Source organism: Bemisia tabaci, chromosome 1 (genome assembly GCF_918797505.1).
Source record: "Bemisia tabaci chromosome 1, PGI_BMITA_v3".
Lineage (NCBI taxonomy): Eukaryota > Metazoa > Arthropoda > Insecta > Hemiptera > Aleyrodidae > Bemisia > Bemisia tabaci.
Genome location: NC_092793.1, coordinates 69,753,823 through 69,776,065, shown reverse-complemented (window position 1 = coordinate 69,776,065; position 22,243 = coordinate 69,753,823). Strand labels below are relative to the sequence as shown.

Genomic DNA, 22,243 nt, shown 5'->3' with positions numbered 1-22,243 from the left:
CCTGGGTATGATCTTTAATAATAGACTTGTCTGCCGAGCGTCAGGAGTTTGTCACCAGATGGTGTTTTTTGGACCACTTTGAGGGCCTAGATGAGGGTGATGGCACAGGCTAGAGGGCGGCAGACAAAAATTTTCCGTTTCAGTGCATGCAAGGCTATCGATTTAGGGGGTCAAAACACGTATCCCGAGTTTGTCACTCAAAGTCGTCTGGCTCTCGGACTATAGGGGAGAGGGCCGGCGGAGGAATGGCCTCCAGAATTCCACTCGATCTCCGCCAGAAAATGTAAAGGATTTTTTCCAGTACTTTGTTGATTCAAATGATAAAGGATAAATGTAATGACTATACTAGTTCCATCACAATCCTAATATACTTAATCGATTGAAAATACCCGAAGATATAGTTCAACTTTAAAGTTAGGAGTGAAATTAGACTCTTTGCGCATTCATTTTAATAAATAATCAAAATAATTATATTTACTAAAGTGACGAGTTGATATGACTTGATTTTTACCCTGTATATGGTGTTTGTCCAAATAACTGACAAAGGCATAGGGTAATATTTATGTCATCTTTGAAATTTTACTCAATACATTTTCCGATAAAAGCAACTCAAATTGGTCATTGAGAAGTTTTCATTTCCAAAATTCATTGATTCTTTTTTATTTTTGGACCTCTACTGCCCCTTTGAAGCTGAAAAATTACCCTGACTCCTTTAGTGAGGTGCCTTTCGCAGTTACCGTTTCCTTGGGACGGGGCGGGGCTCTCTCGTTCCCGTGACAACCATATACGATAAATTAGTAAAAACCGGCTATTCATCGGTAGTAAGATAATGATTAGATATAATTGCAATTGAACGACTTGGAGGACATTGCGCATTTAAGTGCAGTTTTAGAAAAAATTGAGATATAAATTATTTTAAGTAAAACAAGACTTAATGCATAGTCTGTAAAATTCGCTCCCACATTCCAATTTTTAAGCACCAAAAGTCAGTTTGAACTTTCTTTCACGCCATAAGGATCCACGTAACACAAGCAACGTGTATCGAAAATTCGAACACTTATAACTCTAAACAGCAAAAACTGCACCTTTGCGCCTTGTCCAATAGTTAAATTGGACAAACACGAACAAACAATCGAATAAGTGAACAACAAAATACTGCACACAATTTTCTTTCACTTATTTCTTCCTCTCTCAGTTGGTCCTAGAGGTCTACGAGGAGCACAAGGACTATACTTTATACTGCATTTCATATTGATTTAGTGAATATTTTTTCCCACTTTCGCAAGTGAGAATTTTCCCTGGGACAAATTTCATGAAGGCATCCCGTACAGACGAGACCTAAGTTGACAAAAATTATCATACTATATTATTATACATTATATTAAATAACAAAAATTGCCGTGTCCACACCAAATTCGCCCATAGGGGACAGAGATTGACATAGGGCTGACTATTGCATCTTGCATTTGACCAGGGGCATGATACGACTATTCGACCACGTGGGAGCTCGTGGTGCCTACACTAAAAATTGAAGGCGAACTGAAATGCCGTTAAAAGAATCTCGTCGAGATGAGGCGATTCAAACAAAAGTTATCAAGTGAGTACACACCTAATTTGCTGACGAAGACCATACAATTTTATGGGGGATTGGATATTTTATAATAAACATTTCATCGCCGCTTCTGTCCATTTTAGTTTCCTTGCCCCTTTGAATGATGACAAGCGGGACAATTTTTCCTTCTTTTTTTTAAACTATTCCAAAACTGTTTTGGAGAAAAAAAATTAAGAGTGAATGTTTCTAAAGAAATTAATGAAAAGAGGTGGCAGAAGGAGAAGCAGCAAGGAGGACAATGTATGTGATAACGAAAATTAGATGACGTTATCAACATGTTCTTCCGAATTTCCACACTCATGAATTCCCACTCAAAGGTTGAGTGAATTGGCAAATGAAAAAATAGTTTGCATGTTTTTTCTTACTTCCTTCCTGTTTATGCATATCGAAAAAAATACCGCAGCGGTAATGCCTTGCTGGATCAGATCCTTGATCTTCATTACTTAAATTTAAATAAACCGCCAAAAGCTAATAGGTATCGAGCGCTCTCTAGTTAAAAAATTAAAAACTTCAGATATGACAACGTGTTTGCACCAAAATCCACTGATAAGGATTCACAGTTGCATCAATCACCGAGATGAGCAAGCAATCTTTTTGTTTTGGTCAAATTTTTTCCTGATTTATTCTGAAAAACAGTTAAAAGTCGTCTAATTTCCTAATTAATAGAACAGATAGTGAATTTTTGCAGTATCACAATGGTTCTCGAAAGCACAATGATTTGGTGAGTCATAATTCTCTCCTATTTCTTGCATTTGAAGCTCTAAGTGTTGCAAATTTCTGTGGTCAGTAGGGTACTCTAAATCACTGATTTTCCGCTCCAGGATATACGTTTTTACCTCGATATTTTTGTACTAATAATGGTAGGAATTTAACCCACCTGCAACCAGACCAGAGGTACAGCAGGCATTGACTCCTTTCGCATATAGAATCAAATGTTTTTCCGAAGCGCTAGTCACGCCGTGAATCCCAGCTGACCATGATGAATGACGTTTTGAAGACAACACAAAGTCCAATGTTTATTCCAAAACTCAAGCCAGTATTGCTAAGCTTCTAAGGTATCTATTACCTCATCAGTAACATGACCCTTTGGATTATAAGTTCACATACCAAAATCAGTAATAACCGAACAACTCTGATGGCCCATCGACCTCTTTGTCGATTCATCTCAATCTGTCCATCTTTTTCTTTAGTCTCCACAGTGAAGAGGAATAGTTGATTAGAGATAACTTGATTCCAATTGGAAAATTTAAGTAAGGATAGATGTGCTTATTGTATGCTTGTGGGTTTCCCAGGGATTTTTTCCAGGGCAAGTCTTTTGCCAGTTGCACTGAAAAATTCATTTGTTGGGCAATTGAAGCTAAGGTGTCTTCCTAAATTTTAATCATTAATCAGAAAGCTAGATTTTTAGAAATACCTATACGTATTTGTAGCCTCTCTATGAAGCGCAAGCCAGATCAGCTAACCTATTTTTAGGAAGTGAAAAGGATGTTTCAAAGAATTTGCACTGAGGAAGATCCTGTTTACGCTGATTCAGCTATTTGCCCTTATGTCTACTTTAATCTATCCCTGGATTTTCTATGGGGTAATTACTTCCTGTATCTGATATGTAGTTATTGGACGTTAAATCAATGTCGAAAAGCTTCTCTTCAGCTTAGAGGTTATACTACCCTGCTTCGGACAAAGCCATGAACGATTGGTAGGACTCCTTATCACTCAACCGTTCTAAACTGATTCGTTAGAGCATAGTATTGATCAGTAAATGATAGTAGCAGTTGTTAGGCATTAATGATTTCTTTGGTTTATCCATTGGCTCAGTCTGTTAAAAAACTCAATCCACGAAAAGCAACAATGGTGAATGGGGCTGAGGAGTTAGTGAAACACTCCCAGCCATATACTCAAGTACTTGAGTAGTGTAGCCTAATGTATCGTGAATAAATCTTTCTGAAATCATTTGCAATACATTGTTTTTTTAATCTCATGTCTGATCTTTGTTTAGTGTTGACAATAGCGACTTCATGAGGAACGGTGATTTCATCCCAACTCGGTTACAAGCTCAACAGGATGCTATTAATGTCGTGTGCCATTCAAAAACTAGGTCAAACCCTGAAAACAATGTCGGTCTTTTGACTATGGCCAAGTAAGTCTCTCCTCTTGACTGTTCATTAGTTTAGGCAGTTTATTTTAAAAGAATTGTGTAAGTCAAGAAATATCAGAATTTTCTCAAATGCCTTATTTTTCCCGGAAATTTCTAAGTACCTATTATGTTTTAAAACTGTAGGTGAGTTTCTTTATTTTGTAAAAAAATATTCACTTTAAACTCAAACTGATGGGAGTGAGTGGTCTTCTTTTTTAATCATTTAAAGGCGGAGATGAATTTTAAAATACTCAAATCAGTTTGTCCCGTATGATTATATACCTTCCACCACTTTAAAGCATTTTATTTTGGAGGCATCTAAATTAAAAGCGAGATCACTTCTAAAAAATGCAACTCTGAATATTCATAGCTTACTTTTACCACTGACCACCATCATTAAGCTGTAAATTTAAGTTCAATATATCAATCTCAGTGTTATTGATGCATTTAGTTCTTTTGACAATGATTTCCTCACTCATTGCTTTTTTACCCTATATCATTGCCTGATTTTATCAAAATCATGTCATTTATCTCAATTCCTTGTCATTACGCTTAACTATTTTTTGAATGGTATTTTTTCAGTGTCAAAGTAGTCTCGTCTCTTACCTCTGATGTTGGAAGAATTTTATCTAAGTTACATCAAATCCAGCCTGATGGTGAAATCAACTTTTTAACTGGTATCCGAGTAGCTCACGTAAGTTCACTTTATCATGCTATATTACTTTTAAGCTGGAAAAAAATGGCACAAAAAATGGGCGATTTTCTATTTCTGGGGTAAAAACAGTTGTGTTTTCAAAATCTGAAATCTGTTCAAGCGCCGACTAACACTTTTAGTCAAATTTATCCTCTTGTCAAAGTAAAATTTTTAGCAACACTTTTGGAGATTTTACAGCATGTTTAATACATTTTACGGTCTAGGCCACATTTTCAGCTCTGGTGGGACATTTTGGAACTTAAGGATACTGAAAATGCCTGATCTCTTGATTCAAGGATCATAGTAAATGTGAGGCCATTTTCAGAAGTGATGGCCTTTTTTTACTTAATAATTTAAAACGTGGAAAGTATCATAAAATTTATTGAAAAATTGGGGAAAGACGATAATTTAAAGTACCAGAATAATCAAGGGCATGAAATTATTAGTTTGCACATCTTAATTTTGTTTTTTCTCATTTACATGTTTTCCCCCTTCTTACAGCTTGCTCTGAAGCACAGACAAGGAAAGAATCATAAGATGCGCATAGTCGTCTTCATTGGAAGTCCAGTCAATCTTGAATCTAAAGAAATGACAAAATTAGCTAAGAGGTTGAAGAAAGAAAAAGTCAATGTTGATATCGTCAGTTTTGGTGAAGAGGTAAAGTAGTAGTAAAATTTCCTTTCTTCAAATTTGTAGCATCAACAGATTGACCAGAAACAATGCATAAAAATCTATAGAATGGGTTTTAGATGATCACCCCTCTCTATGAATTTCATCCTACTCTTTGTTAAATTTAAGTAAATTAAATGAAGGGGGAACGTTTGACCCTTATCCCCTCCTAATTACCTTTGAATTCAATGGGTCTGTTGCAAACTTCAAACAGAGCCAAAACCAGAGTTGTTTCCCGAGGAATATTTTTCGAAAAACAACAAGAACATTCCCAAAGCCTAAAATTCCCTAAGATATAATTCAATACATATGAGTCATCCTGGTCTCACAATTCCATTTGTAACTTAAAATGACTGCTGTTATGTGAAGCAGTTTTTGGATTAATAACGAACAACATACAGAGGCCACTTATACAACATCTTGACTTCCCTGCTTTCAGAGTGACGTTTTGATAAAAAAAAAAAGTATTTTGCCGGCCATTTACAGTTTTGTGAGAGTTAGGGTTCCATCATGAAAGGGGCTCATGTGTATCAAATTAAGTATGTTCATGCCCCAGAATTTTTTTGAAGTTCAGATTTTGCTAATCATCTTGGTTTTCAAGCGATTTTCCATGAAGGAAAATGCCAATTTTCCCTCTTGGTGTAGTTTGAAACAGACCAATTCCTTCTCTTTTATTCAAGAACAGTTTTGGTCTTTATATGTTGATGCAATGATTACCAACTGAAAATTCATAAAAATTAAGTATTAATTAACACTAACATCAAACTTTCATGATTTAACTTTGATGAAGCATAAATGTGTCAGCTTACATTGCTACATATGTATGTCTACAAGGGATGAGCTGATACTTTCAGAATTTAAATGATGTTTAGCTCACTATCTGAGCAGATTCTGCGGAGATTCTTTCCCTTTTCAGAGATTTACCATAGTATTTTGAAACATAACTTTGAAATGAAATCCTTTTTAATTTTTCCAAGGCATAATTTCCTGTGTGATATGAATTTCTTTAGTGTTACTTGCCCCTTTATTTTTTGTAATTCTCAAATCCCTGCGCATGGATTCCAGCTTAAGAAGAAAATTCCAAAAATCATTTTTTCATAATTGCCTAATAGAAGATTTGATTCTTTGAGATTCAATATGAAAGCTTCTCAAACTGTAAATGTATGCATTATTTCCTTTGTCTATGTTCTAGATTTCTAATAATGATGCCCTTTCTGGATTTATCAACATTCTAAATGGAAAGGAAGGAGGTGGAAGTCACCTAGTCACAGTGCCCCCACCACATCTTTCAGATGCTTTAATTTCCTCACCAGTCATTCTTGTGAGTATCCATTTATTACTTGGTATTCAGTGGTATTACTGGTATTCGTGGTATTACTCGGTTTCTTCTAGTTTCAAGATACCTTACATTCATTCTAAATATTTGTCTTTCAACAGTTTAAAAGAGAAGATTCTTTTAGAAGGAACCACGCTTTTTAGAGCTTTTTAGCGGCTCTGGTGCTTGCACTAGAGCTGCTATTCCGGACGGTCCCAGCTGGGGAGTATCATTGGACCATGTTACATTGGAGAGACCGCGCGTTGGTTGATGGGAATCGGCGCCATTTTCTGCTGTTTAGGGGGGACTGCTTTTATTTTAATTGATATCTTTTTCCTGTGAGCGAATGCTATGTTGTGTAGTGTATTTTTGGAATCATGGTGATACTGGCAATAATTCAAAACGGGTCTGTGCTTTAATCTCGCACTGGAAAAAATGTACTTTACGTTTAAAATTTGAAAATTCAAATCTATAAGTTTTCGCGCTTTTTTCGAAGAATGCCGTGGTTGGAGCTTCCTAGTCATACTACTCGACATTGATAGCAAACAAAGGTTACCTAGGAAACCGTAAACGCGTAACAACTACCGTCGCCAGAGCCGCTTTCCGACGCGAATGCGTTGGAGCTTCCTGCTTGTTTTAACTTGTAAATGCATTACTTGCCATATTTTACATAGGTTGTCAAGGCAATACTAAAATATTGCAGTAGCCCCATTGTCAAATCACATCCAGAAAACTTTAAGACAAAACATTTTTAGTGTACCCACCAAAAACTTCGATGCTTGGAATAGTTTTTTATAGTTTTCAGAGATTTTTTAACTTCAATTCAGGATATTCTAACAGCGCACTCTGCAAATTTTTTTTCTCGCTCTGATCAAAACTTGATGTTGAAGCATCTAAATGCTCTGCAATAACTCTTAAAAATCTCTAGAGAATGTTTTTTCATTGAGAATTTTTCAGCCATTACCTAAATGTTCTGGTCGAAAAATTTTCCTTAAATTTAAAAAACTGTCTATTCCATGATTGTTTTATGCAAATATTAATGAATTAAGTTTTCTCTCTAAATTTGATGGGTGGCTACAAATTCAACTGTGATCCACTGAAAAATGGCAGAGAACCATCCCACCCTTGTGCTTTGCCAAAATCCCATTAGTAAGGTTAAAACATTTCAGGATGGACCAATGAGGGTGAATTGTATAAAATCTTGCTGTCTTGAATTATTACCTAGTTAAAATATAAGAATGACATTGATGGATTTTGGTCGTTTTTGCAGACTGCCGGCCTGAGAATCTGATATCGATGTTGGCAGCTTAAAATAAATTCTCGTGTCATCACAAATATGACAAAGAAAAAAATATATATATATTGAGAGAAAGAAATATCTATCTTCAGGGGAAAAAATTGTGCAAAGAAATATATATAACAAGGAATCTTATGATCTGCAATTGTCTTCATTGCATTGCATGCTAAAACGGTGGTAAACCATCATTTCTAAGGATTACATACAGAATTTGGAGGACACTGTAAAGTTATCCCTTTCCTTAAAAAAGGGTATGAATCATCAGGGGAATGTTTCTTTTTTTGCTTCAGAATGTGTATAGAGTGTCTCCTCATGAATGTTGAGATACTGTGAACTCAAAGTCACCAAAAATTGATGACTTTTAATCTTGCAGATACTCATTTAATTCAAATATTTACATTTATTTTATTTCAGGGTGAAGATGGTGCTGGTCCAAGTGGTTTTGGTACAGGCGGCTATGAATTTGGAGTTGACCCGAACGAAGATCCAGAATTAGCATTGGTATGTATCCAACTGAATCGGTAACATTATATTTAAAATTAAAAAAATATGCCATTTAATCTACGATTAGTAAATATGCCCGTTTTTACTCTATTTGAGAAAATTGATATCTTTAATGCAATATACATATCCACTTATTTTTTTTATGAATTTTTCATTTAATGAACATGATATCTCATCTAACATTTTGTTGGTGCCAAGCACCAAAGCACGCTATTAAATAAGGTTGTTTTTTCCCCTTTTAAATTGATATTCTCTTGAACTTTGTTGGTGATGAATATTGAAACCTCGTCTTTTGATAGAAAAAAAAAAGAAAAAGGAAATTATGAAAGAATACATTCAAAATTTTTGATTGGCAAACAAAGAGAGTTAGAGAGATCTTAGATACAGAGAGGTCAGTTGACCCAAAAATCATCATGTCTGCTAAGATTATGTCTTCTTAAAAAAAATGATTTAACTTTTCTACCTACAGGCATTGCGAGTATCAATGGAAGAGCAACGTCAAAGACAGGAGCAAGATGCGCGTAAAACAGAAACGCAGACAAGCACGGAAACAAATAAAGAAGGTTAGTTCTAGATGATTAGTTCTGGTTTATGGTTGTTCAAATTGTTTTAGATTTTTTTTATGTTTTATTATACATTGATAGATTATTCTAGACCGCACCAGAGATGGTTAAATTTTTCAGTTGTATAAGGTGGTAGCTTTAAGATTTTTATGGGAGTTTTAACTTTTGAAAGTTTTAAAAGAAAAAAACTTGCAATATTTTTCGTAAGAAAGAAAATTTGTTTCTGAATTTTTTCTATTCAGATTTGAGGGTTTTCAGTGGTCTAGAAAACCTGGAAGGTTCTATAATTTATGGTGACCCGGAAAAGTCATGTAATTTTGTGAATTGGGCACCAGCTCAGCAACTTCAATCGGTGCCATTGATAGAGTGCAAATATCCTCAAAGTGCCTTTTCTCATAAGTTGAACCTCCAGAAAGTGGAGATATTTAAATAGCAAAAGGCAGCATAATAAGGAGCAAAGAAGTTTAGTTTGATGGCCAGGGAATATGAAAGAATTCAAACATTTTGGAGTGAATGAGAAGTGTGGGAATTGTAAAATGAAGAAGAGTGGAAACGTTGAATTCTCAAGCATCATGCATGAATAATTTAATTTACTGTAAGCCAACCCAGAGAACATTTATGCTTTAGTTATTCCAAATTAGACTTCATTGATTTTAGCATTACTTTCAATGGTAGTGTTTTGCAACATGTTTGTTTGCAATTCTTCAGTTAGTTTGAACTAATTTTATTGTTTTAATTTTGACTTTTGTGAAAAGCTCAAGTAAATTTTGGTAGACCAAGATTGAAACAATCAAATTTCATACTATCAAGTGGAGTTTTTTAAATGTATTTTATGCAGACTTTTTTCTTTACAAAATTTTAGGAACCCAAAGTGAGTTAGAACGCGCTCTTGCCATGTCCCTGGATCCACCTTCTCCAGCTGCTGCAACTGCTGCCAAACCAGCGAACCCTGTGTCTCTTCAATCTTTGGACTTCACCAACATGTCTGAGGATGAGCAAATTGCTTTTGCTATGCAAATGTCAATGCAAGAGTCGCGTAAGTTTTTTTTGCTTCAGCTAGGAGCGCAGTTTTCATATCATAATTTAAGTAAATACAGTTCGATATCACATTTTGTCGGTGAAACTGCAATGGTGTGTATCTTTGGGAACTTGATTATTCAGCAGAGCAAAAATTGTTCGCATACCTATTGTCTATTAATATTACTAGACAGGGAATTAATTTTAAGGACTAAGATGCATTTTCGGGCCATAGCATTAGTTTAAAAAATATTTTTGATGAACTGTCAGGAAATCTAGTAGAAACATCAAGATTCGCGTTTTCGGCAGTAAAAAATTATACTGTATCTCAAGAACGTTAATTTATCATTACAGCTCTGAATCAGTTTTTCACCTATTTTGATCGAATCAAGACAGGACAAAGAGTACAATAGAAAAAAAAAGTGTTTAAATTTACTTAAAAGCAAGCTTTAATTCCAACAAATCGCTTCAAGTAGGCTTGATGTTGGGCTCTAATTCCAATGAATTTTTATGATAATTTTACTATTATAATTATGTAGTAATTATATGAGTCATGATATGCCCTTAATTTATCATTTCTTTGTTTTAATTTTGTGCAGAGGAACCTGCTGGTGAGTCCTCATCGTCGACTACAGCTGCAAAGAAAGAGGATGAGGAAATGGATTATTCTGAAGTCATGAGTGATCCCATGTTCCTACAAAGTGTGTTGGAAAATCTCCCCGGAGTCGATCCACAAAGTGAAGCCGTACGTCAAGCAGTTGACTCACTCACATCCGACAAGAAAGAGAAGAAGGACACGAAAGGTGGAGATAGTAAGAAATCAGATGATGCTGAGAAAAAGTAATATATATTCTTGTTTCTTTTTACATAAAATATTAGTTTGTAATTTTTAAATTAACCAATTCTACATTCATTCTTCATAAACATTGAAGGGCATGATTATGTCTTTGAATTGTTCATTGAAATCTTTACATGGAAGTTTTTTTCTGATTTCATCCTTGAATTTTTTGTTCGCTTATTTAATAAATTTTCTAGAAACTTCCTTTATTAAGTCATCAATTGAGTCCAGGGAGGACAGAAAAATAGTATTTTGTACCAAACCAAACTCTTTTTGAGGCAGGGGCTACCTGAAGTCCGCAGGATTGCATTGGATAAAATTCGGACATTTCAGTCCCCCATTCGGTCTTTTTTGTATCTTTTGTATTTACATAAGAATAAAAACTGTTCTATGAATGAGCTGTTAATTTGATATGTTTTTGTCCTTACCTTTAAAATTTGCTCCCCTCAAAATCGCCTTTCACATTTTCTTGAACTAAATTTAAAAAAATAAATTAACAAACAAACAAAAATTAAAGTACCGTTAAAGTGGTATGAAGTCTCTTTAATACTACCAAAGTTGAAGCATGTTTTCAGTAATAACAACAATGAACACATTTTTGTATCAACAAACGTCAGTGTATTTTATGAAGTCTGTATTTGTAGCAGCTCATAACATGTTGTTCTCAGCAGTATTCTTGCTATTAAAGATAGTATGTACTTTTTCTCTTGGACCTAGGATTGGATACAAAGAAATCAGCTTTTTGGCTGTTGTGGATAATGCTTTTTCTCTTTGATTTAGGATTGTAAAAAAAAAGCAAGCTTATCTAAAGTTGACGCTGAACTTGATATACTTGATATTTAAGTATTTAGTCAAACAGTTTGACTGTTTGCAAGTTTGCCAAACTTGCTTAGAATGTAGTCAGAAAGGAGCTAAATTCAGTTTATTTTGCCTTCAAGACCGCTGGGAAATTAGTATAAATTGAATTTATGTTTTTATGTGTGGCATTGTCCATTGTGGCATTTGGTCCATTGTGGCACTGTCCATTGTGGCACTGTCCATTATGGCATTTTAAAAGTGTGGCACCATAAGTGCCAAATTCCTAGCAAAAATATCAGTCTCAGTTAATAATGTTTCTCAGCCCTCTCAGATTTATCACTAATTTAGCATGATCTTGGCAAGAAATACACAATTTAATGATTTTTTAAGAGGTAAACAGAATCATATTGCGCCTGCTCAGTATGAATGGGGAGGAAAATTGATCCATATTATTTTAGAAGCCTGCACTTGTAGTAACTTTAACACCTCTAATAAATAATACTCAGTATTCAGGTTTAGAACTTTAAAAAATCCTTTGACTTTGTTTTAATAATTCTTGGCATGTACATTTCAACGTCAAAAGTACATCACAGCACACAAAAAAGTACAAAAAGTAACATTCAATAGTATATCAATGTCTGGATTCACTAGGCATTTTTCAAGTTCTAGGTACAAATTATTTGCTATCGATTAAAATATGCCCATATTTACACTTAACGTTTATGAGGAGACACTCAACAATGTTTCCTTGACTATCTGGGGAGATTTTCTTATTCCCCAAAACTGAGGAAAGTGTTTGAACTCAATAAAAGTCAAACTTTTTAATTTTACCTGAAACGTCTGGATTGAACTTAAAATTATGTCAGTAAGCCTACTTATCTATTATCACAGACTATGTAATTACTCTTGAATACTTTGCGACTGAGGATGTGTTTCTTTTGATAGCAAAACTGCTGGGTCAGTCGGTCTATCAGGGGGTAGAACTTCATTCGCTTGACTATGATTGTTGTTTTGATTTTCGGCAAGTCTATCTGATGGCTGAGACTCTGAGGTCAACGACCTGCCACTGTCTGATGTTTTCTCAGTCTTTCCTTGAGGGACTGAATTTGTCTCATGATGGCACCTTTCACACAAATATGGCTGGTTTGCACAGCTTTTCTCTGCAGGTGGCCTGTGCGCGGTCACCTGTTGTAAACTAGCCACATCTGGCTCATTATAGTTAAAAACAGGGTTGCTGTGGCCGTAAGTTATGTTCGGTGTTTGAAGAATCACGGTTGAATAGGGAGGTGGCTCAACATTTTCTCCTCTGAAGGCCATCACATGGTGTGAAGTTGCCACTGAGTAACTGGGTGGTAAATCTGTCACTCGAATCCAATATGGTGATAAATTATGTGCAGGATCACCCTGAAAAAAGAGGGGAAAAAATGCTTTGAATTGCCTACTGATGATCAATTATTTCAGTCTAAGAAGCAGTGAGAGAAATATTATTTATAGCAAACAATGGATGACTCATTAATGCAGGCTTCAGAGAATTCTAAAAATCTTGCTCTGATACGTTTTGTGCAATTTTGAGGACCGTTAACGTTGTAATACATTTATACAATGGATTTTTTGGAAAATTGACGATGTCCTGTTAAAAAAAAAAAAAAAAAAACACTAATTCTTAATTTACTTCATCGGCATAGCACGTTACGCCGGAATTAAGTTGAGGGTGTACGAACAAGCAACGCGCCCTTAAGTAGTATCGCACGCGACGAACGTGAAACTAATTTCATTATACGACCGGATACAACCTTTCGAGCTTCACAGATGTCCGTGTTGCATACGCACGGAGATGAAGGCGTTTTGACTCGCCACTTCACCCGCGGCGCAGCGACGAACAGTGGATCGAGTCAATGGGGAAGGTCGGACAAAATTTGGAAACTTTAAACTCTCATGACTCCGTTTATGCCAAACTTCGAGGTTCTAACAGTGGTTTCATTGGTTTCCTCATGAAATCGTCCTCTAAAAACACCCCTTAATATTTAAAATGTGACGGAATATACATGAAAATTCGCAGTTTCAGTCAAAAATTTCATGTCTGACCTCTTTAATTGACTCGATCCACTGTGCGACGACGCGCGACGGGTTGTTCCGCGATCCAAAATGGCTGGACGCCTTCAATCCCTCGTTTATAATATAAAGACATCTCTAAGGTACGAGTAATTGATCTACAAATCGTGCTCAGCACATCGCGAAATTGAAACTGAAGCACCATATATACTCGAATCCAACGCATTCATTCGCGAGAGATGTCATGGTGGAGATAAGTGGAGAATTGAAGGCGCTCGGTTTCTCGCTGTACAACCCGCCGCTGCACCGTGTCACACGAGGAGGGGCAGAGAAATTGATCGAAAAATAATTTCCTCTTATTTAAAAATGATTGGTGAAATCATCATTTTCCAAGTAATTAAAATTTTGCTTCCTCACTTGCGCAGGCGTCCTCACATGTTTTGATGGATCTCAGAGCTGGATCAGCCAGTGGGCCCCCATTATTGCGGACTATCTACGGGGGACCGCTCCCAGTAGGAGGGGGTGCGGGGGCCACCCTGGAAATTGTTTACAATTTTGCCACCAATCTGAGTAATTTTATGCAGGGCCGGATTAAGGGGGTGGCCATATGGGCGGCCCGGCGGCAAAATGTAGGGGGCGGCAAATTTTGCAATCTTTTTGAATGTAGGTATCAAAAAAAGAGAGGAAAAAATCGGATTCAGAAAATAAATTACAAACGAGAAAAGGCAACAAAATCTCTCATTTCTTGAGTGTGATTGTATAGGTAGTAATTACTAATTTTGTCGTCTTTCGGTGATACAAGAGACAACACCTTTAGTTAGTCGAGTTAAGAGAGAAACCAAATACACAATTTGACCTGGAACGGAGCGGTGAGGCGGTCGGCATGAAACGCATAGCGCCTACAAGACTGCATGAATACTGCACGCATTGCGTCAAACACACTGCGGTCAGCAGCAGTCGGCTTGAAACGCATAGCGCCTACAAGACTGCATGAATACTGCACGCATTGCGCAAACATGGGTCAGCAGCAGTCGGCTTGAAACGCATAGCGCCTACAAGACTGCATGAATACTTCACGCATTGCGCCAATCAGTGAGGTCAGCAGCGGTCGGCGTGAAACGCATAGCGCCTACAAGACTGCATGAATACTTCACGCATTGCGCCAACTGAGCGCGGTCGGCGCGGCGCGACGGTGGAAGTTAAAATTATTAACCACATTTATGTTTGTTTTTTCATAATTATTTGAAGAATTGAAGAAGCTGCGAGAAAGAGGAAAAATAAGAGAATAAGATAGAGGTGGGATAGGAGCATTATCGCAATCCATCGCACGATTACTCGGAACATATCTAAAAATTTACCAAACGGCCGTAGTAGATAATAATATTAACATCGTGTCTGTTCGCCCTCAATTTCAGCGTAGGCATTGCGAGTTCCCACGTGATGGTATAGTGGTATCGTCGTGAAATGGCAGGCTCACTTGGGACACATATTATGAGCATCATACCAAACGATTAGAGTTTATTTTGAGGTCATGTCTAATAGTACTCGAATAGTAGTCGAAAACTCAATTTCTGATTATATGGCGGTTAAACCCCTCTTCAAATAACCCTTTTCAATTATCATATTATGTCATGCAACTGATAGTTCACAATCGGTCATTAGAGGAAGGAAATATACTGACCTCTACAACAGAATTTTCGCGCGAATCTGTTTCCTGCGCCCAGAGGATGGGGACCTGCGTCGTGCAAGTGAATGTTGTGAGAAATATGATTGACACCATCACAATTCCCAGCCAGACGTAAGCATTTTGCTGGCACACGCTAATTACCAACAGGGAGCTGATTGTGATTGCCAGGAGGAACAGACCCATGCCAATGCCAAGGGACCATCGCCCATCCTATAATACCAACAGAACATGACCCATTATCCACATGCATACTTTACATTTTGTTTTCATTACCCTGGCCGAAGTCTAATAATACGTACCTTCGATGGGTCAGTTGCACTAGTCACAAAATTGTGGTTGAATAGTTTGAACTGGAAGATTAGTAAAAATTATATTGCGATCTGTGTCCACCGTCATACGCCTTTTTTTTTAGATGAGCTGTATTCATCCGTTAATATTGGACGTGAAAAATTGGCTCATCCCAAGTAGCAGTGATCGCGATAAATAGCAATTTTATCGGTTGATTATCGCCATTATATCGGTGGCAATATATTGAGGTATTATATCGCATTAATAATTGCTATATATTGCGATCAATTCGCTACACATTGCCATTTCTGGTTCGATAAAATCGTGATCAATTTTCGTGGATAAAATCGCCATTGATTGCGATTTTTTTTTCGAATAATTATATCGCCGATAAAATCGCAATGTATAGCGATTTTTCCGTTGAGAAAAGCTTCTTGGGATGAACAGATTTCATTTTTTATTGCTACTCTATATGCCAAAACTACGAAAAAACGATTCTGAGACCAGCGCGACTGACTCATAACGATGACATCGCAAAATTCCGCTCACATTTTATTTTGTTTTACCAGAAAAAGAATCACCTTTTTAGGATTTTAATTTCGTTGGGTTATCGTATCAAATTTTTTGTTTTGATACTTCCTCCTTCTTGCCTTTCCCTCTTTCAGTCTCCAACTTGGCGTAAAATGAGATCATCGTAATCTGTGAACCAAGCGCTGTCGATTATTTTATGAGTCTCTTCAGATGATTTGTATCATTATCATTTTTGCACTTTGAGCAAAAGTGTCATAGTAAGTTGGAAAATTGCATTTTTTTCAACTTCTTATGTAATGTTTTCCAAGGAGAATAAAGGTGAACTAAAGTTTCTGTCGATCAAAATGATATTGCCTTAAGATTCAAATCCTCAATCACCATTGCATTTGATCGATCTACCATTTTCATTACTTACAGCAGATAATTTTTACTACCCAGAACTGAGACGCTAAGCATAGTACAACCACTCGAGGATCGCAACTTCATCCCAAAAAAGTTTCATTATTTTCGGTGCCTTGAATTTAGAGGATAGGCAACATTCGACTCAAAATCGTGAAAACCGAAACTCCCTCGCAATTCCTCTTCGATTAAACTCTATTATATTCACGATGCGATTGCCACTGATGGTAATCAATGTCACTCTTTTGTTGTGCTTCAGAATCTGAACATGTGTTCCCCTACCTTTGGGACTAGTAAGTCGGAGGTTTACTGGACTAAGAAATAGCGGTCATTAGGTATTTGTTGCATCAGATGCAAAACACATTCCGTTCCTCCTTATAGATCTTAAGTATTAGTTTTTTTCCATTTCAAGATAGTTCATAATACTCAAGAAAAACATATTTATTGAGACTAAAATTTATCGCCACTTAAAAATGATGATCCGTTGTGGAGGGGGAGGGGGCGGACGGAGTTGCTCGCTCTCTGTATAGGGGGGCTGGCCGCTTAAATTGGCACGAGGGTCCGAAATTGGGTGTGATTGCCCTTTGGTTTGTGAATGGGTAATTAAGGAATGAATCCCTGCCTCATAAATGTGTCGCAAATTCGCGCAAGCGGGGATAAACAAAATAAGAAGAAAAAGTTAACCAAGTCCACGCTAACTCTATACTTTCAAACCCAAAAACAACCCATGAGGAACCCTCCGAAATTAGGGCCATGTATGATAATTGGACGTATTTATGCTAAAAGGAGCTATGTGCATAGGGTTTGTGTGTAACATAGTTCCTTCCAGCATACATACGTCCGATTGAAGCTGAAGTTCCCCGACTTTGGATTAATTATTGAAATTGATAGACAAAGGAGACGACGAAAATGGAGCGCGCCTATTGGTTGAAAAGGATGGCTGTCATTGATTAAGAGGGAAATGGACCGCGTTTAGCAGAAAGGAACTAGCTTTTGCCAAATTTAACCGGGCAATTCAATTTTTTACAAGAGAGCGTTTGTACGGATTCCTTTGAACATATTAAGGAATTTGTCTCGCACTATGCAGATATTACACTGAAATTTACAAAAAAATTCCGCACAAACCGTTTTCATGTAAAAAATTATGTCGCCCAATTAAATTTGGCAATAGCTGATGTGGCTTGGTTCCTTTCTGCGTAACGCGGTCCAAATTATGGACTTACCGTGAGGACTCTCGTGGGTTTCCGCATGAAAGAAATAGACTATAGTCTATAGACTATAGACTTTATAGTCTATTTCTTTCATGGTTTCCGTTAGTTAGTCTATTGCTTACTTCCTATGTCCTTTGCAACCACCCGCCTCCACCAGCAGAATCGCTCCATTTTCTATTAGTCTTCTTTGTCCATAGTTTTGTCTATAAATTTAATAATCAGCCCGATGATCAGTCAGGTCTGACCAATACGCAGGACGCCACACAGTGGATCGAGTCAATTAGAGAGGTCGGACATGAATTTTTTGACTGAAATTTCAAAATTTTATGTTTATTTCGTCACATTTTATGTTCATTTCGTCACATTTTAAACTTCAAGGGGTGCTCCTTGAAGAAAATTTCACGAGGAAACCAATAGGACCACTTTTAGAACTTCAAAGTCTTACCTAAACGGTGTCACAAGCGTTTAAAGTTTCCAAATTTTGTCCGACCTCTCCTATTGACTCGATCCATTGTGCGCCGTTCAAGTAAGTTTGACCGGGCGCGGAGAGGTGACAGAGTACTTACATTTTGAAAGTTCATCGTAGAATATGACACCCGCGGCGGCACAATGGTACCTTTGGATAATCCCACTAAAACCTCGGTTGCATCACACGAACAGCGATCCTCGCCAAGGCGAGCACGACACCAACCTATTCCAATACACACACCCGCGATTCCGCTCTGAAGAGCTCATCCTCTTATCTGCAGCACCGACATCTCCACTTCAATTAAATACAGTGTTTCCATTTTTCACGCCAAATCCACCCACTTCACATTGCTTTCAACGAAAACATCGAACGCGCCCTCACAAAAATGGCAACATTGAAACATTATCTTGGATTAATGGTATATATCGGTTGTGGGATATTCGGCAATGTAGCCGCGACTAAAAACTTCCTCTATTTACCTCCCCGTCAATCTAGCTGTCGGGGGAGGGGGGGGAGGTATGAACTTACGCACATTCCAATGTTGTTGTCCTATCTCTTTCTCCTATCCATCTAGATCCATCGGTTGATGAAGGACAGAGCGGAGAGCTGAGGTGAAAGTTTGACCTCTCTTTTTAGCTTAAATTATACTTTGTAGACTTGAGAATTCGACTTCTAGTTCGAGTGATTCACCACTTCGGCGCTAGTGTCATCGGTTTGAGTTAATGAGTCTTCTAATTTTGTTTGAGACATCAAGCTTTGAAACGTGACACGGCGAATAGCACATGCTGGGCTATACTTCTGTATTCTTTAAAGATACTGTTCACTCAGTGGAGCAAAAATAGTTCTTACTAATTACTATGTTGTCAATATTATTTTTTAAAAATTTAGGCTGCAAATTCGGAAATCAGGTACCCCTAGAACTCAGTTTTTGGCTGTTTAATATCAACTTCCTTTTGTTTTTGAGGCTCGAAGAGAAAAGATCTCGTTAACTTTTCCGGATTAACCCCTTATGAAAGAGAGAGGTCTATGTTCCCCGTCAAACGGTAAAAAACAGTTACAAGACGTAGTGCAGAAACTTATTCCTGCATTTGGATACCAACGTCGTCAATAATTTTTTGACAAAAAGTAAAAAAAAAAAAATGAAAATAAAAATAAAAATAAAAAAAAATGGCGAAAACATCTAGTTGATTTCAGAGTTGACATTCTCGAGTTGATTTCAGTGAAGACCAGTGAACATGACACTTTCTTGCGTTTCAACTTTCCTCAAGTTGAATCATACAGTTTGATTGAAAATTCTCACTGCATGCAGGATATTTATTCGATAAGATATCTATGCCGCTGCACTGAGGAGCCATGCCACGCCGTATGAGCATTTGAGTGTTGTCAAATTTCCCCCGATTGAAATTTTCTTTTCGAAGAAAGTTATGAATGCTTTTCCTTGAAATTTTCAGGTAACAATCTCTCAACGAGAGTTAGGAAACGCCAATAATTGGCCAAACCGTCTTGTGTTTCGGTCGCAAACTTGCTTCTCCGTGTTGCTTTCTTTGGTGCTGCGGCAGAACTTGATGCACCTTTCCGGTGGCCAGTGTTTGAAAATCACCTTTGACAGTCAGGAGCCATGTATGCAGCCCTCCACACAAGCAGCATTGCTTACTGGAGGATCCTGCCAGTTTAAGTGTGATTATTTTTGTAATTTTCTTTTTTGTAAAAATAAATAAATAAATAAATGTGGCCCATCAAGCTCGATTTTAATGGGCCATTGAAGATTTTTCAAGGGCCAAATTGACTTTTTGCCTATATATTACGGCGCAGTTAGTGAAAAGTTAGAATCCGGTGCCGTGCGTCCAAATTTAAAAAAATCATCGAACAGAAAAAATAGGATATTTTTTTAAGGGGAGGGTAAATTTTTAGGGGCCACGTTGGCGCAGAACCTTCTTTCTTAAGCGCCACGTCAAATTTCTTAGGCGCATTTGGCGCGTCGGCGCCTGTGAGTTTCGAACACTGCTGGTGGAAGCACTATACATTGGGAATAAAAAACACATTGGATCTAGAGTCCAGACTCTTGAAAAATTGACAAAGAAAAAATACTCTTGATTCAATCGGATTTTTGCTTGAATCAAAACGAAATCCGATGAAATTAAGAGGCTTGGTTCTTGATTTAAGCTAGATTCTGATCGAATCAAGAGCACTTTTTCTTGTCGATGTTTTCAAGAGTCTTGACTCTAGATCCTATGTGTTTTTTTTTCCCAGTGTACACGTAAATTAAGTTTTCGAGGAAGATATGGCGTCGCTGAAAGTTGGCATCGCCACCGCGGGATTACCCGGCATGCGACTCAAATGGTTTCCGACCTTGGCCGCTGCCATGCAAACGAGTGCGAGAACGAGTTTGGTGAGCCGATGAGCCGGGAAACAGGGAAATCATCCGTCAGTTGGCGACTTTGCGTCAAAGTGATCATGAGCCACGCGCGTCTCCTCCTCGTGCCGCTCCTCCTGGCGGCGATCGCCGGGCAAGGGCTCTCCTGGTACGCCACCATCTTCGACGAGCCCTCCTTCAAAGGCAACAGCATGGTCCTCTCCAACGGGGGCTGCTCCAACGTCCCCGACAACTTCACCCGGCTCATCTCCTCCATCAACACGTGGGGCACCTGCCTCGTCCTCTACGACGCCCGCGAGTGCACCGGCCGGAGCATCCAGCTCTACCCGGGCACCCCCAGCCACGGGGCCCTCGACGTTTGGAGCTTCGACAAAACCGCCGAGTCCATCGGCTCCTGCGACGAGTTCTGTGTCAACTGTGAACTTTGACCCCCCTAAAGTTCTTCCGTTGCTTCGAAATTGACCTCGGAACGCTCGTATTTCTCACCCCCAGCCACGGAGCCCTCGACGTTTGGAGCTTCGACAAAACCGCCGAGTCCATCGGCTCCTGCGATGAGTTCTGTGTCAACTGTGAACTTTGACCCCCCGCGAGTTCTTTCCCCGCCTCGAAATTGACCTCGGAACGCTCGTATTTCTCACCCATCTAAACGCACCGCGAAAAAATGGTCTGTGACGACATCCACATGATTTATTTTGCGAGTTATTCCAATCCGCGTGTGAGTGTAAAATCGCATTCGTGAGTATGTCCTGGTGCTTTAAATGAACGATCGTTTTCAACAAGTTGAGTGTGCACTGAATTACACAGTTTTGAAACTACGATTCTTCGTCTGTGAGTACGTAAAAATGAATACGATAATGACCTCTCTTAAAAAATTTTCTATTGAGGCCTGGATTGTTTTCCCGGGTCACGTTAAATCCATGACACAATCTCTACAGTAAGTTTCATAGCGTCTATGTAAGTCTTGAATCACTTGTTGAACACACTGCTCCCCCCCCTTCCCATCTCCTTCTCCAGTATATTGTATATATTGCTCCAGATCGACCCGCCTTTCCTGATTTTTATATCCTTGACCGAAGGGCTGCGTACTTTGGCTTCTGTGATTTTAGGGTTAACAATGAATTTAAGCAACAGTTTAAAGCTTTTCTTTCCAAATAATTTTTCATTTTTAAAATGCTATCATCCTTGCGTCGCATCAAAACGCACTTGTAAAACCATTGTAACCTTGTAAATCATCAATCACTTAAATAGATTCTTTAAATATTATTTATAGAATTGAAAATATCTCGGCCATATTGAGAGATGACGTGTTTGTTTAAATTACCTTTGCATACGAGTGTAACGACACCCCCCCCCCCCCCAAAGTTGCAATCTAGATTGTAGGTATCTCTTTCTGAAAAATTATCATTCTGGCCGACTGTAAGTATTATGTGATAGAATTGAATACTCTGAAATGACAAATTCTCTAAGCTGTGATCTGAAACGTAATTATCATTTCGTGTAAATATATTTATTTCCAATGATGTAAATACTTTCGTTTATTTATTTTTTTGTAACCATTTGGACATTAAGTTCTCTATACATTCACTTAAATGTCCATGCTCGTAGAACAAATGATAAATGAGAATATCAAATCATTTCAGCCTCAAAAATGTTTACCTCTTTTATACCTTTCAATTGTTTCCGTCATGTTTACCTTCGAGAAGAAGTAAGAGAAGAAAAACCAGGTACTTGATCATTCAAAGAGGAGAAAGAAATAAAAACCAACTCGAATCTTTGAATGGGTGGTTGCCT

The 22,243-nt window shown here is 37.8% G+C and overlaps 3 protein-coding genes across 3 annotated transcripts; 2 read left to right on the top strand and 1 right to left on the bottom strand.

Annotated features, from left to right (window-relative positions):
- Nucleotides 1–2,159: 2,159 nt before the first annotated feature.
- Nucleotides 2,160–11,038, top strand: Rpn10 (regulatory particle non-ATPase 10). The gene is made up of 9 exons (XM_019060150.2): nucleotides 2,160–2,333; nucleotides 3,609–3,749; nucleotides 4,329–4,440; nucleotides 4,942–5,097; nucleotides 6,302–6,430; nucleotides 8,136–8,222; nucleotides 8,695–8,788; nucleotides 9,651–9,824; nucleotides 10,405–11,038. Exons 1-9 carry the CDS (start codon nucleotides 2,308–2,310, stop codon nucleotides 10,647–10,649), a joined length of 1,164 nt encoding a protein of 387 aa, XP_018915695.1. The 5' UTR covers nucleotides 2,160–2,307; the 3' UTR covers nucleotides 10,650–11,038.
- Nucleotides 10,634–18,358, bottom strand: LOC109043095 (uncharacterized). Its single transcript, XM_019060151.2, has 3 exons — nucleotides 18,176–18,358; nucleotides 15,175–15,390; nucleotides 10,634–12,845 (listed from the first exon to the last, which is right to left on the bottom strand). Exons 1-3 carry the CDS (start codon nucleotides 18,188–18,190, stop codon nucleotides 12,342–12,344), a joined length of 735 nt encoding a protein of 244 aa, XP_018915696.2. The 5' UTR covers nucleotides 18,191–18,358; the 3' UTR covers nucleotides 10,634–12,341.
- Nucleotides 18,359–20,400: 2,042 nt separating this feature from the next.
- On the top strand, nucleotides 20,401–21,978 carry LOC140225997 (uncharacterized). The gene has a single exon (XM_072306093.1). It carries the CDS (start codon nucleotides 20,416–20,418, stop codon nucleotides 20,878–20,880), a length of 465 nt encoding a protein of 154 aa, XP_072162194.1. The 5' UTR covers nucleotides 20,401–20,415; the 3' UTR covers nucleotides 20,881–21,978.
- Nucleotides 21,979–22,243: the final 265 nt, after the last annotated feature.

Excerpts from the sequence above, each read along its gene's own strand:
- LOC140225997 (XM_072306093.1), top strand. The coding sequence starts at position 20,416 with ATGGTTTCCGACCTTGGCCGCTGCCATGCAAACGAGTGCGAGAACGAG.
- LOC109043095 (XM_019060151.2), bottom strand. Across the intron at positions 12,846-15,174 it reads GCGAAAATTCTGTTGTAGAG|GGTGATCCTGCACATAATTT; the intron begins GTCAGTATATTT and ends CTCTTTTTTCAG.
- Rpn10 (XM_019060150.2), top strand. The coding sequence starts at position 2,308 with ATGGTTCTCGAAAGCACAATGATTTG. Across the intron at positions 4,441-4,941 it reads CTGGTATCCGAGTAGCTCAC|CTTGCTCTGAAGCACAGACA; the intron begins GTAAGTTCACTT and ends CCCTTCTTACAG. Across the intron at positions 8,789-9,650 it reads CACGGAAACAAATAAAGAAG|GAACCCAAAGTGAGTTAGAA; the intron begins GTTAGTTCTAGA and ends ACAAAATTTTAG.